Source organism: Lycium barbarum, chromosome 11 (assembly GCF_019175385.1).
Source record: "Lycium barbarum isolate Lr01 chromosome 11, ASM1917538v2, whole genome shotgun sequence".
Classification (NCBI taxonomy): domain Eukaryota; kingdom Viridiplantae; phylum Streptophyta; class Magnoliopsida; order Solanales; family Solanaceae; genus Lycium; species Lycium barbarum.
Window position 1 is genome coordinate 80,283,338 of NC_083347.1, and position 14,983 is coordinate 80,298,320.

Below are 14,983 nucleotides of genomic sequence, written 5' to 3' on the forward strand. Positions count from 1 at the left end.
GCAAAAAAACTGAGTTGATGTTGGAACAAAAAAATAGAGAAAATGAGACTTAGGAAAGGTGAAGGGAAAAATGTTTTCCCTGAAAGACACATCCCTACTAACAAACAGTTTAGCAGTAGCAATATCATAGACCTTATAGCCCTTTTGTGTAGAGGGATAACCCATGAAAACACCAGGAATGGATTTAGGGGAAAATTTGTCAGACAAATTTGGCTTAGTAGCATAACAAAGGCAACCTAGAACTCTGATGTGATCAACAGATGGTGGTTTAGAGTGAAACAACTCATAGGGAGATTTACCATAGAGAATAGGACTAGGTAACCTATTAATAATGTAGGAAGCAGTGAGGAGACACTCCCCCCAGAATTTGAGAGGAATATGAGCTTGGAATCTTAAAGCTCTACTGACCTCAAGGAGGTGTCTATGTTTCCTTTCCACAACTCCATTTGTTGTGGAGTGTGGACACAACTACTTTGATGAACAATTCCTTTTGATTTAAACAGGTTAAGACAAAGAACATTCAGGAACTCAAAACCATTATCAGATCTAAGAACTTTAATAGAAGCACCAAACTGTGTGGCAACAAGTTGAATAAAATCTTGCAAGACAACATGTACATCACTTTTCAATCTCAAAAGGAAAGTCCATGTTATTCGAGAATAGTCATCAACAAGGGTGAGAAAGTATCTATGGCCATTATAAGTACTTACCCTATATGGACCCCACACATCCATATGAACAAGATCAAAAGGCCTAACAGATTTTGTGGTACTAATGGGAAAAGGAAATCTGGTTTGTTTAGCTAATGGGCATACATGACAAATACAAGACTTTGAACTAGTAAAAAAAAAATTTATAGTTGGGATTTTCTGCAAGGTGGTGAAAGGGGCATGGCCAAGTCTTTGATGTCATAGAATGTTGGGCTGTGACTGTGTCTGAACTGTAGAAGAAAGGCATTGAGGAGTGGAAGCAGCAGCAGGTGTTGAAGAATTGAGGATGTAAAGGCCACCCTTGTGCTTACCAATCCCCTTCACCATGCCACTGTAGAGGTCCTGAAACAGACAAAAATCAGGATAGAAAGTAACAGAACAGTTCAGGTCTCTAGTGTACTTTGAAACAGACAACAAATTAAATTTGAATTCAGGGACATAGAGCACATTTTTAAGGGATTGATTAGGGAATATAGGACAAGAACCAATGTGTGTAATCTTAGTACTATCACCATTTGGGAGTTGAACTGTTGTGTGGCCAGTAACAGGAACAGGAGATGATAAAAGTTTCAAGGAAGCAGCCATATGATTAGAAGCCCCAGTTTCTATTATCCAATGGATTTGTTCAAGAATGGATTTACCTGCCATGTTGGCCATAGCTGCTGACTGAGCTGAGGGATCTGCTGGACCTTGTCCTTTGCACAACATTTTTAACATTCTCACAATCTGATCATATTGCTCATTTGTAAAGACAGGAGTAAGGGCAGGAGCAGTGGTACCATCTGTGTTCTGGACTTCTACACTTGAGGTCATGTTGGCACTATGAACCATAGGAGCAACACTTCCTGAGCTCATGTAGGCATTGTGAGCCATGGTAGTAGCATTGTCATATGCACTCTTCTTCCTATTGTTGAACTTGAAATGAGATGGATAATGTTATATCCCGTATATTTATACGTCAAATTATTCGCAAGCAAGTCGAATCAAGTTAAAGGAGGAATTATTTTCGGACACGAAATAGAAATCTTTAATTTTCAATTTTAATTAAAACATAAATTGTTTATAAATTTTATTTAATATAAAAATATTACCGGAGATTAGGAACTAATTAATTGTGGTATTAATTAAAATTTGTGGACTAATACTAGGCTGCCACGTGACACCAAATAGGCTGCCACGTGGCAGCAATTAATAAAAGGGGAAACTAACGTGTCAAGCACAATGATGACTCAAAGTCATCTAAATGGGACACTTACACGTTGAAAGGCCCTTATACATTCAAAGTTGGCAATTCATAAATTCATTTTGCAAGAATGCAATTGACAAAACCAATTGCAAGAATGCAATTGACAAAAGTCACGTAGGAATTAAAAAAAAAAAAAAAAAAAGCACACACGGCTAAGTTGGAGTTAAAGAAAGAACATGGTACTTTCGGACCAGCAGTGGTGTGGAGAAAAGTTTGCATTGTTGAATATTTTGATTAATTTTCAAGTATTATACAAATTCAAGGAGGCGATAGCAACATTGGATATGGAATCGAGGAAGAAGAAATTGCGAAATTGGAGCAATTAAGAGTAGAAATTCCTATGAGAAAATTAAGGTAAGATTTTCTTGTTTTATGATGTAATTGTGTTAATAGTAATATAATGGAGTTATTAAAATTGGATTGGAAGAAATTGGGATTAAGCAAATGCATGAAATCGATGTTATAGAAAATTGTGGGCTGAAATGAATGTAGAGAAATTGTGGGGCTGTTGGAATTGTTATGGACTGGGTTGTAAGAATTTTATATGTATATCATTGTTGTTGGTATTTTTGTGTTGACAGGAGGACAATTAGAAATTCGGGTTAGACGAATATATAGGGGAAATGCTGCCCGATTTTCGTTAAGCCCTTAATTAATGGAAAACCCTAAATGAAAATATATAAGCTAAAATATAGGTTCTATAAGAAATGGGTTATATATTTGTGAACTAGAAAATATAGTTACTAACGATAACATTATTCTTATATTAAATAGGCTAAAAGAGCGACGAGACGAACGGGTTACGAATAACCAACAAGTATGTAAAGCCTATCCCTTCCTTCTTCTGGCATGTCCTAGATGTAAGTAAGATATGATATGAGCTTTGGGGTAATTCTACTCACTAGTTCCGAGCATGACTTACGATTTTTATTCGTTTCTTGATGTTAGAACTCTCAGGATAGTTGAGCTATTGCCCTCGAGTCTCTTATATGATTGACTAGTATATGATGTATAAAAGTTCCTATTCTTAAAGAATTCCATAATGAGTGGTGTCCTTGACTTTCATAAGCTATCTCGTACTAATTTGATACATGTCTATGATCCCTGAGACGTTCCTTTATATAGTTCATAATGACATTTAGAAAGAAATTAATATGGCTATTATCCTGATACTTGAGAGCTGATTAGTCTACTTATCTATTGAGTCTCAAAAGATGATTTGTATGTATATGGTTACTCACTACTCTGCTCGTGCTTACTGTTACATCTTTCACTGAGTCTCGGGCCAGGACATGTTTTCGTGCACAGACCCACTGCATTATTCACCGAGTCCCTCACTAGAGGGCCGGGACACGTTATATATATGTATATGATGATATGATGACATGATGACATGATGATATGATGATGTGGGGATGGCGGCCAGGATGGCACATGATGATCTTATTCACCGAGTCCCTCACTAGAGGACCGGGACACGTTATATATATACATGATGATGATATGATTTTATTTACCGAGTACCTCACTAGAGGGCCGCGACACGTTATACATATGCATATGAACAAGATGATTCTCTAATGGTGACATTAAGTTTCATAACGAGTTAAGTCTGATATTGACACCATGATTTATGATTCAAAGGTAAGCCTTGTGGTTTTCTGGTTATTGTACTGGTTTTTTGTACTCCTCACTTCAGTATGATCTTGTTTATTGTATTTATGCTTTACATGCTCAGTACATATTCCGTACTGACCCCCTTTCTTCGGGGGGTTGCGTTCATGCCCGCAGGTACAGATGCTCACGTTGGTAACCCGCCAGCTTAGGAGTCCTATCCAGCTATTTTGGAGTGCTCCCTTGTCCTGGAGCCTAGCTTTTTTGTACAGATTCTCCTGTTGTATATATGTGTCTATTCAGGGGTACGGCGGGGCCCTGTCCCGTCATATAATACTGTAGTTACTCTTAGAGGTTTGTAGACATATTTGTGGGTTGTGTATCAATGTTGTTCAGTTGTGTCTATATGGCTTATGTTTTGGGACGTTCCCATTCGTAGTGGCAGTCTTGTCGGCTTGCGTAGATATATATATGTTTTGAGAAGTAATGTGTTATGATAGCCTTGTCGGCTCGTGTTTGGCGGGGATGTTCCCTTATATATTATGAAAGCCTTGTCGGCTTATGTACTATAATGTCTGTTGAAAGTTGTACCTCCCCAGGAGACAGGTTGTTGTGATACGTCTAAATAATGCGACAGTTTTGACACGACATCTTGCCTTGGTATTGATAAGTCTGTATTATGCTAGTTGTGGATGATTATAGTTAACAGGTACATACGAGTGTCCAGCTGGGGCACTAGTCACGACCTACGGGGTTGGGTCGTGACAGATAACCAACCAGTTTGTAACAACTATCCCTTGTGTGTCCCTTCATCTTACAATGGTCACAAATCAGATGTGCATTTGTGAACCTCTTTCCCCTTATGTGAGATGCATTTGCAGATGATGCATTTGCAGTTATTGGACCACTACTATCATTCTCCAATGGTGCTTGCCCTAGCACCCCTGAATGTGAGCTAGATGCTCCATGAATTCTCTGACTCTCCTCTTGAATGAGCATGGAGTAAGTTTGGTCCAGACTAGGAACTGGGTCCATCATTAGAATGTGACTCCTCTGATGAGCATATGTATCATTTAGGCCCATCAGGAACTTCATTAATTTCTGCTGGTGTAGGAACTCAACAAATGCCCTAGACTTAGGACAATCACACCCTGGGAATGGTATGACTGACTCAAACTCAGCCCACAAATCACATAATCTGGTGAAGTAAACTGCTACACTAGATGTTCCTTGTGATAGACTACTAACTTCTCTGTACAACTGATACACCTTGCTAGCATTGACTTTGTCAAACCTATCCTTTAGGACACTCCAAATCCTCTGAGCACTTGAGGAATAGACAATTCCTTTCCTCAATTCATGTGCTACTGAATTCATAATCCATTGTTGAACTATAGCATTGCACCTATCCCACTGATGTGTTCGAAAAGCATCATTTTCGTAATCTCCCCTCTTACAACTGCCATCAATAAAACCTATTTTGTTCTTCACAAGTAATGACAATTTCATAGATCTACTCCATTCGGAGTAGTTCTCAGATCCTATAAGCAATTGAGGAACAAGTGTAACTCCAGGTGTATCAGATGGATGAACATACAGCGGATCATTACAATCAAGCACTTGACTGTTAATAGATGCAGACCCAGTTGCATTCAAGTTAACTACATTAATGGGAGTTTCTGGTGCCATTTCAGTTTGTACAAGTGAATTAATCAACAATTCAACTTCAATCTAAACGAAATCAAGAAGGAAATCGCAATCGAACAATGAATAGAAAACTCGATTGCACACAGAACTTGATTGCACACAGATTTTCGCACAATCAATAGAAAAAGAAGAAAAGAGAGAATTAACACTGAATCGATCTTACTTAGCAGCTTCCTGTGGATCGTTGTGAACTCAGCTCTGATACCATGTTAAAACCAGCTCGAATTCAGCCATGAAAGCTTAAGAACCTACAATGGAGGTTCATCAATGGAAGAAGGAAGAGAGAGGAGTCAGTTAGAGAGAAGAGAGAGAATGGGATTTTTTTTTTTTTTTAACTAACTCAAATTACAATATGAGGATTACAGCTGTATATATAAAAATATCTAATCTAACAAACTCATCCCTAATTCAGTTATTTGTACAGCTCATTAACTAACTAACTTCTACCTGATCTGGTACAACAAAAACAACACTGTGTACAACTGAGCTTACTCTATCCTTTATCTACATTTCTACATGCTATTCGTTTGTCCCATTTTTACGTGAAGGTGTCACTATTTAGGGAGTCAACAATTGTTTCTTTGACTATAAATTTCTCAAATTTCTTTTAAATATTCTAAATTATTAATTATATTGACTTATATTACTTCTCATGTAATTTTTAAATATACAAATTCTATTTTAATAAACTGATAAAAGCTATTCAAATTCAAGCCAAGAATTAAATATTTTGACCACTTTCCCTCCGTCCCATATTACTAGTCTACTTTCTCTTTTTACATGCCCCTTAACAAATCATAAATAAAAAGTATATTTTTATTGATTTTACCCTTATCTCTATCCAATAAATTGCACTCTAATCAATATTGATTATTTTTCAAGAGCACTTTATATCAAGGGTGAAATGGAAAAAATTTAATTAATTCTATCTTGATTTTATAAATTGACAAGTAATTTGAAACAAATGTTTACTGTTTTAGTAATGTGAATAAGTAATATGGGACGGAGAGAGTAGTTCATACCAATCATTATCACTATAACAGTATAACTACAGTAGGAATGTTATTGCCATCGAGCCCTGGGTATGGAAAAATCCTTGATAAGCAGCATTTTTTGTGAATGGGCCCTACGCGGTACGAATCCGAATCAAGCTAATACCAGACCGAGGTGGCTTTTGGGTGAAGCCACTAAATCCAAGGCTTTAGGCCCCTCAGTTTTGGAGGGGCCCACTTTTCATCAATATGCGTTATATATTTATTTTTAATTATTCTTTTTGAAATTTTAAAGTATTTTTGAGTACTTTTTGGCATTAAAGGAAATAGTTAACTAACTGACATAAAAGAAGGCCCATAAATCAGTAAGTAACGTATAGTACAAATACTCAATCTATTTGTAGTATATTGACAAAAAAGAAGGCTTGATTGGTTTCTCTACAATGCTTAATCTATGTTGGAAGTAAGGCTTGGAACCCAGGCCATCCAGAAGAAAAGTAGTTTCAAGTACCTTGGGTCTATTGTGCAAGGCAGCGGGGAGATTGACGATGATGTCACACATCGTATTGGGGCAGGGTGGATGAAATGGAGGCTTGCTTCCGGAGTGCTATGTGACAAAAAGGTGCCACCAAAACTTAAGGGCAAGTTCTACAAAGTGGTGGTTAGACCGACTATGCTGTATGGGGCGGAGTGTTGGCCAGTTAAGATCTCTCACGTTCAAAAGATGAAAGTTGCCGAGATGAGAATGTTGAGATGGATGTGTGGCCACACCAGGAGTGACAGGAGTAGGAATGAGGATATTCGGGATAAGGTGGGGGTGGCCTCGGTGGAAGACAAGATGCGAGAAGCGAGATTGAGATGGTTTGGGCATGTGAAGAGGAGAGATACAGATGCCCCAGTGCGGAGGTGTGAGAGGTTGGCCATGGATGGTTTCAGACGAGGTAGGGGTAGGCCGAAGAAGTATTGGGGAGAGGTAATTAGACACGACATGGCGCAATTACAGCTTACCGAGGACATGACCTTAGATAGGAGGGTTTGGAGGACCCAAATTAGGGTAGAAGGCTAGTAGATAGTCTCGTTATCCATTCTTATTAGTAGTCTCATTATTGCAATATAATTTCTTGTGCTCCGATTTCTGCTATTATCTGTTATTATGTGTTATTTCCTGTGGTTTGGTTATCCTGTGTCATCTGCTCTGATTTCTGCTATTATCGGTTATTTTCTGTGCTCTGATTATCCTGTATTATCTGTGTCGCTTGCATTATTTCATTTCCATATCGCTTTAAATCTCTTATCCGAATCTCTTAACCTTATCTAACCGTATCTAACTTCTTTTTATGCTTTTATTGAGCCGGGGGTCTTTCGGAAACAGCCGTCCTACCTTGGTAGGAGTCAGGTCTGCGTACACTCTACCCTCCCCAGACCCTACGATGTGGTATTTCACTGGGATGTTGTTGTTGTTGTTGTTGTTGCTTAATCTATGTTTAACCTTTCTCTCTAAAACCTTTAGTATACTTCTACCCTTTATATTTCTATTTTGTTCTAAATTGCTCTGAAATATGAGAGCTACAGTGGATGAATTTGTTATTTTGATTTTTTTCTAGGGAATCAAATATTGCAAAAAGTATATTGAAGCACTAAAAAGTATATCAAATAAAGTAATCAACCCTTGAATTAGGTTCTATTACTTCAACTTTTTAATATTATTTTCATCTAAAACTTGCTTGTTTTGATAGTTTATTACGTAATATATATTGTCTCTTTAACTATTTATTAGAATGCAAAATATGTCAACTAGAAACTATGAATCAGTTGTTTAAAACTAAAAAACAAAAGAAGAACTGTATCTTTGATTCAATCTCAAAAAGGAGCTCTTAAGGAAGTTAGCAAGATATCTTACATAAATCCTCAAAAAGTAAACTTCAAATGAAAAATATATATGAATTATTTTTCTTTTCTCGTTTTTATGACCAAAAAAAAAAAAGTTAATGCCCCTTTATTGAAATTTGGCTTTAGACCCTAATAGTATTAAGCTGTCCTGATGATATTTGGAGTCCGGAACCAAAATGACCCAAAAAAAAAAATGTTTGAACCAAAATACCCCAACAAAAAAAAAGGTGACAAAAGTACCTTTAGCGCAGTAATTTACTGCGCTAAAGGACTTAACCGTAACGGCGCGGTTAAGTCCTTTAACGCAGTAAAATACTGCGCTAAAGGTGCCCAGTAAAAAAAAAAAATCTATAACGCAGTAAAATACTGCATTATAGAAATAGTAAAAAAAAAAAAAAAAATTGGCCAACTTTATTTTTTGCAACACTTAGTGTTTTTTTTCATAATTTGACCAACGATTAGTCGTGCGTCAAGACTCCGAAACGTCAATATTTTATATAGAACCTGATATTTTTTCTGCATACAATAATGCAGGCTCAATACATCAAGGATACGTAAATGTTCGGATCGTCATTTTAGGGGTTGAAAAGGTGCCCGAAGTAAGTTTTGTTTGGAAACTTTAGGTTTAAGTGTTCTATAAACATAGACATCTATTTTTGTTTGAAGACTTGTTGTTATTAGCTTAAAGTTTTTTATTTTTAGGGTTTAGATTTAAGTGTGTTATTTTTTAAAGCGTAACTTTATTTGGAATATACGCGATTTTTTTCTCTCGGACGTCAGATTCACGCGTTTTTTTTTTTTTTGCAACATATTCGAAATAAAGTTACGCATTAAAAAATAACACACTTAAGGAACATCTTATTTTAATAAATCTTTTCTTTGCAACACTTAGTGTTTTTTTTCATATTTTGACCAACGATTAGTCACGTGTCAAGACTCCGAAACGTCAATATTTCATATAGAACCTGATATTTTTTTCTACATACTATAATGTAGGTTCAATACATCATGGATACGTAAACGTTCGGATCATCGTTTTAGGGGTTGAAAAGGCACCCGAAGTAAGTTTTGTTTGAAAACTTTAGGTTTAAGTGTTTTATTTTTTAAGGTTTTGATTTAAGCGTGATATTTTTTAATCAACACAACTTTATTTTGAAAATAAATCTAATTCTAAAAAATATAAGGTGAAAAATTAGTTGTAAAGTGGTCAAACTTTAGATGGTCATAACTTTGCGCTCGAATGTCCGTTTTATGCGATTTTTTTTTATCTTGCGTATTTTTTAGAGATCTACGCGGACAAAACCCCGCAAGGCAGTTTGGCCGAGCTGATTTTAAAAAAACACTTGTTATCCTATTCAATTTCAATTTTCCCCCAAATTGACTTGAAGTTTTTAGTTTTCTTTACTTATAATATGATGATACGCAATAGATTTCAACGTAAAAATTTCGGGGCAATGTATCTGTGAATGTTAATTTCACTTTTGTGGTTTCAATTTTTCAAAATAAAGCTGACTAATTTTCTCGACAAATAAAGTTGACTAAAATAAACTTGAACCTAAAGTTTTCACAAAACTTACTTCAGGCACCTTTTCAACCCCTAAAATGACGATCTGAACGTTTACGTATCCTTGATGTATTGAGCCTGCATTATTGTACACAGAAAAAAATATCAGGTTCTATATAAAATATTGACGTTTCAGAGTCTTGACACACGACTAATCATTGGTCAAAGTATGGAAAAAAAAACACTAAGTGTTGCAAAAAATAAAGTTGGCCAATTTTTTATTTTTTTTACTGTTTCTATTTTTTTTTTTACTGGGCACCTTTAGCGCAGTATTTTACTGCATTAAAGGACTTAACCGCGCCGTTACGGTTAAGTCCTTTAGCGCAATAAATTACTACGCTAAAGATACTTTTATCACCTTTTTTTTTATTGGGGTATATTGGTTCAAAATGTTTTCTTTGGGGTCATTTTGGTTCGGGACCCATGATATCGGACACCGGAAGGAACCGGGAAAAAAAAAAGAGAGAGAGAGAATGCTATTGCCAAGAATCGTCAGGTGCAAGTCACGTGGTATCCCTTTCTTGAATTCTTTAAGGCTTAAGCTTTCTTGTTCTATCCAAAATTGAACCTTGCAGTAAAATATCAATTTTTAATGCGATAAAACCCAACTGAGTAATTTCATCTGTGGTTAGTTTTGCTTCCGTTCTCATAGTCTATCTTAGCATAAATTATTAAAATTCTAACCTTTTTCAAAGTATTCTTTTAGGTATCTCCAGTTAGAATCTTGTATTGTAGCTTTTTATTTTCAAGAATTATATATTTTGGGAGATGGGTGTTTCTCTTTTCTGAGATGGGTTTTCTTGAATAATGTTTGGCTGTGTAGATAGCTTCCTGTTTCCACAAGGATTCTTAAATGGGTTTTTTTTTCTACCTAAATTAGAGCTAATTCTTGCTTTAATTGTATGTTTGACTTGTTTCAGTTATAGTGTATTCTGTACAAAAGCTCTCCTTTTGCGTCTCGTTATTTAATTCATGACATGTTTTGTGAAAATGCCCATTATATTGATATTTCTACTAGCCTTTTTCTTTTTTTCCCAATTTATGGTGTTGAACCTCAATGTGATAGATGTCCAAAGATTGTAACACTTGTATGTCCAAACATGATTCCGGAAAAAAGTGAAAATTATCCATGGCCAAACGGGCCCTTAACTTATGTTGTTTTATGATTTTCATTCGAGCTTGAGCTCTTAATGTTTGTTCTATTTCAGAAAAAGCTTCAATCTTTGGTGAGGAAGAAAAAACGAGTATTGGATTGACAATGGATTCGGGTGATGCATCCGGGTATACAGCTGGGGTGGATGATGATTATGAATCTTTACTTTCAACGACTGATGCGGAGCTCTTGAAACGGGCTTGGCGGAATGAAAAAGCTGCTCCTGAAATTCTTCAATTTGAGTCTTCTTTGGTTCAAAGATCCAGAGAACAAATTCAATTGATGGTATGCACATTTCATATATTAGGCCTCTTAAATTTGTACCTGTGATATTTATCTGTTTATATTTTGAACTTGGGCTTTCACCTTATCTTCTGATAGAATTTCGTGGTGTAAAAAATTATTTGTGTTAAAACTTGTCTTTTGTTTGGCATTATGTGTTGGACATATGGCTCCGTGGGTTGGGAATTGTTAGTTGTTGTTTTAATTTCAGAATGGTGTTTATAAAGTGGACTATGCTATATAAACGGAAATTTTTGTTTTGTCCAAGAGTCTACCAGGATTCAACTGAAGTTCCTAGTTCTGCTTAAAAGGATGAGATTAAACTTTTAGATAGACAATCTTATTTCTGATAGAAAATTTTCAGTGGACAATATTCAATTAATGCCTAACAGAATTTAACTCTAGAGCATCTGTGTGCACTGTCTTCTATTAGGTCAAGTGTTTGCTATTAATATTCTATAGGATTATGACTTCAATGGGATCTTTTGTTCTCCATTTGCGCAACCCCCGCCCCTCCCCTTGCAAACTAGTACTTTTACTACTCTCATATACAATGATAACCTTACAGTGTCATGCTTATTTTAAAGCACAATACTAGGAGCAATCCTCATAAAGTATCTGAATTTAAGAAGGACCTGCCACTCAAAAGAGGCAAAAGTTAGTAGTGGACCTTAAGCGTCTTTCGAGAGAACCAGCTTTACTTGTAACTTAGTCCAAAACAGGAAAGAACCTTTAGATGGAGAGCTTTATTTGGAGGTATAAAATAGGGAGGTAAATGGAAACATGCAGTTAAATAAACAAATGGCAGAACCATAAAAGAACCGTTAGAATCTTGTTTCACCGAAGATAGTTGTTTATTGATGTAAGTGAGTAGCTTACAGTTGAAGCTGGTATCTCCAGAGCTTAGTAACTTGATGCTATTAAAATAAGGTCTTTAGTGGTGGACCTGGTGGTTGTGGATATGATGGTTTTGTAATGTAAAAAAGCTTCTTGTGGTTGCTTCATCAGGAAACTGAAGCCTATGTTAAAGATAACTACGTTTGGTAAAATTACATGAAGTTATTGGTTGAAATTTAAAACTGTTTCCTCTCTGAATGGAAAAGCTGCTGTTCTCTCATCTAAGCAAAGATTATCATGATGTGTTGTTGCTGCTACTTAATGGATTTTACTCCCATATCTTCGGTGTGATATGAAACATCTGTTAGCTGTCATATTTAATGAAGTGGAATGTAAAACTCCTGACACTCCAAATCACATTTCATTTGATGATGCTGAAAGTTTCATTTACATCCTCCTGGTATATTGTTCATTCAAGTGAATCTAATTTTGCTGTAGTTTCTCAACTTATGTGACTCATTCTTAATTTGTGCATTTTCATGGTTTACAATGAATTGCATGCTGATGTATCTCAATCTTTGTTCTTCAGGAAGAAACAATAGAGGAATTTTCAAACAATGCCGTTGATCCGCTCACTGTGTCTCTTTACCAGATGGACCTAGATAGAACTTTGTTTCTATTAAGATCATATCTAAGAACCCGTCTCCAAAAGGTAGCCTTGAATTATAGTATATTATTATGTCTTTGATTAGGTGAAGTTCATATCTGGTAAGAGCTATAGTCGTGACGTGGAAGAGATACCTCAGTCTACCAACTACTTGTAGTTTTAAAATAGTTCTTTAAATTACTGGTAGTGTCTTCTAAAGCAGTGATCTGTTTGCATGTCATAGGATCTCATCTCTTAGTGTGTCCCTGCAGCTATTATCCCATCTTCATTCATTTCATAATTAATGTTTGACTGCAGATTGAAACTTATGCATTTCACATACAAAAAACCACTGACTTATGGAACCGTCTATCTAAACAAGAGCAGAAATATGCTGAAAGGTAAAGCTGTTTCTCTTTATTCTAAGTGTTCAATGGCCAATGCATACCAAGTTTATAATATTAATTACCCTTGGATGATTAGGTGTATTGACGACATGGAGCAACATCTAGATCAGTCTGTTCTCTCAAAGTTGCCTCATGGCTTCAAGTCCCACTTGAAGCAATCTTCCCTAAGTTTGGCAGATGACATGGGTAAGCTTGCCATACTCCTTGAAGTTGATTGAGATAAATTTGTTCAAGTCCCTTCCCCTGTCTGCTTCTTTATGCATTTCTGTGAGTGTTTCGCTTTATCAATGTCATTGTAGAGTTAAAAGAGTTTCTTGGAGTCCTAGATTAATGGCTATATAATCAAAAGCATCTTGAAATAATAAAACGTTTGTTGCCAAGTATTTTAATCGTCTATGAACAGCCAAGCCTGCAACCTGATTGTGAGTTAGTTTAAGGCACAATGCAATCTCTTGCACTCATGATATTTGCTTGTCTTCTTCACATTTTTGACTCTCAAATATATACTTTTGGGATTTACGTTTGTACTGAAACAACAGTTTCTCTTCTTGTATGCCTTTTAGTTCCCGAGCCGCAGCTGGATCAATATGTTATCTGCAGAAGCAAGAGATTTTTGGGGTCTTTTCAGCTTGATGACAGGCAATCTTCTTTACTTTATTGTTGTTTTTCTTCGGAATCCTTCCTGATTATTTTCTATTCTTGACCTCCATTAATTTTCTTTGATGACAGTGGAGAAGAACCAGTGAACATTGAAGCCAATGATTTGTATGCTCTCCCTTACAAGTCCATAAAACCACTTGTGGAGAGCGGGCAGATCGATCTGGTATGAGAGTCTAGGAACTGCTGCCCCTTTGTTTTCTGGCCGCGGCTATTTCAGAAATCAAGAATTACATTATCCAACAATGGCATAGTTTGTAACAAACGCAGCATAGGAACTTTAACTCTTTTACGATCTCTTTAACTACTGAATGTCAATCTATTTTCGTTTCTTAATGATATTTAATGATATTCCCTCCGTTCACTTTTACTTGTCTAATATAGTAGAAGTAAACTGAACACTTTTGAATGTCAAGAGAAAGACAACTTTACAACAATAAGTGTAATCCTACAAGTGAAATCTGGGGAGAGTAGGATGTATCCAGACCTTACAACTTTATTTTCTCTACGGAAAAGGGCTAAATACACCCCTGTACTATTGGAAAAGGGTCAAATATACCCTTTGTTACACTTTGTGTTCAAATATACCTCTGCCGATATACTAGTGGTTCAAATATACCCTTCTCCGTTAAAGTTGTTCAAGGTGGGCATTCAATCCTATGTGGCACTAATATTTGATAAGGTGGATGTTAGGATTTGAATTCCAAATCCGACCTTTGTAAGCAGGTTCCCAGGAAAGATTGGAGGGTCACAGCTGGACCACTTAAATATCAACCTCCTTAGACAGAATCTACTTACGCCGTGATGTAAGCGAAGAATAAATAGCACACACAGATTTATAGTGGTTCACCCTCAATGTGAGAGCTACGTTCACGTTGCTACTGCAGATCTTATTAAAGAAGAAATATTACAGGTGTTTACAACACTCAACCTCACAACCCCAATCCCAATTACATTCAAGAATTTTTTCTAAAAATTCTCTCAAAGACCTTCTCTTACTTAGGCCTTTCACTAAGAGTATTTCTCTTAGATTTTTTTCTCTCTTTGGGATGTGTTGTCTTCTTCAATTTTTTGGTGTGTCTAGCAAATGAGAAAGCTTCCCTATTTATAGGTATGAGATGAACCTATTGATGTCATTAGTGACTCAAGCAAGCACTTGACAATTTTTCAAAGACAAGGAAGATGTTTTCTTCCTCAAAACAAGGGAAATGTTTTCTTCCCTAAAATAAGGGAGGTGTTTTCTTCCTCAAAACAAAGGGATGGACCCAACAAATCTCC

The 14,983-nt window shown here is 36.1% G+C and overlaps 1 protein-coding gene across 4 annotated transcripts; it reads left to right on the plus strand.

Annotated features, from left to right (window-relative positions):
• The first annotated feature begins 10,131 nt into the window (after positions 1 to 10,131).
• On the plus strand, positions 10,132 to 14,075 carry LOC132618743 (DNA replication complex GINS protein SLD5-like). Of its 4 annotated transcripts, none has more exons than XM_060333741.1 (7): positions 10,132 to 10,219; positions 10,932 to 11,161; positions 12,585 to 12,707; positions 12,960 to 13,042; positions 13,125 to 13,234; positions 13,612 to 13,687; positions 13,778 to 14,075. In XM_060333741.1, exons 1-7 carry the CDS (start codon positions 10,147 to 10,149, stop codon positions 13,875 to 13,877), a joined length of 795 nt encoding a protein of 264 aa, XP_060189724.1. In that variant the 5' UTR covers positions 10,132 to 10,146; the 3' UTR covers positions 13,878 to 14,075. The 4 variants fall into 4 exon arrangements, with proteins under 4 accessions (XP_060189724.1, XP_060189726.1, XP_060189727.1 ...); XM_060333743.1 differs by lacking the exon at positions 10,132 to 10,219 and adding an exon at positions 10,220 to 10,350; XM_060333744.1 differs by lacking the exon at positions 10,132 to 10,219 and adding an exon at positions 10,329 to 10,429.
• Positions 14,076 to 14,983: the final 908 nt, after the last annotated feature.

Excerpts from the sequence above, each read along its gene's own strand:
- LOC132618743 (XM_060333741.1), top strand. The coding sequence starts at position 10,147 with ATGATATCGGACACCGGAAGGAACCGGGAAAAAAAAAAGAGAGAGAGA. Across the intron at positions 12,708-12,959 it reads TAAGAACCCGTCTCCAAAAG|ATTGAAACTTATGCATTTCA; the intron begins GTAGCCTTGAAT and ends GTTTGACTGCAG. Across the intron at positions 13,688-13,777 it reads TCTTTTCAGCTTGATGACAG|TGGAGAAGAACCAGTGAACA; the intron begins GCAATCTTCTTT and ends CTTTGATGACAG.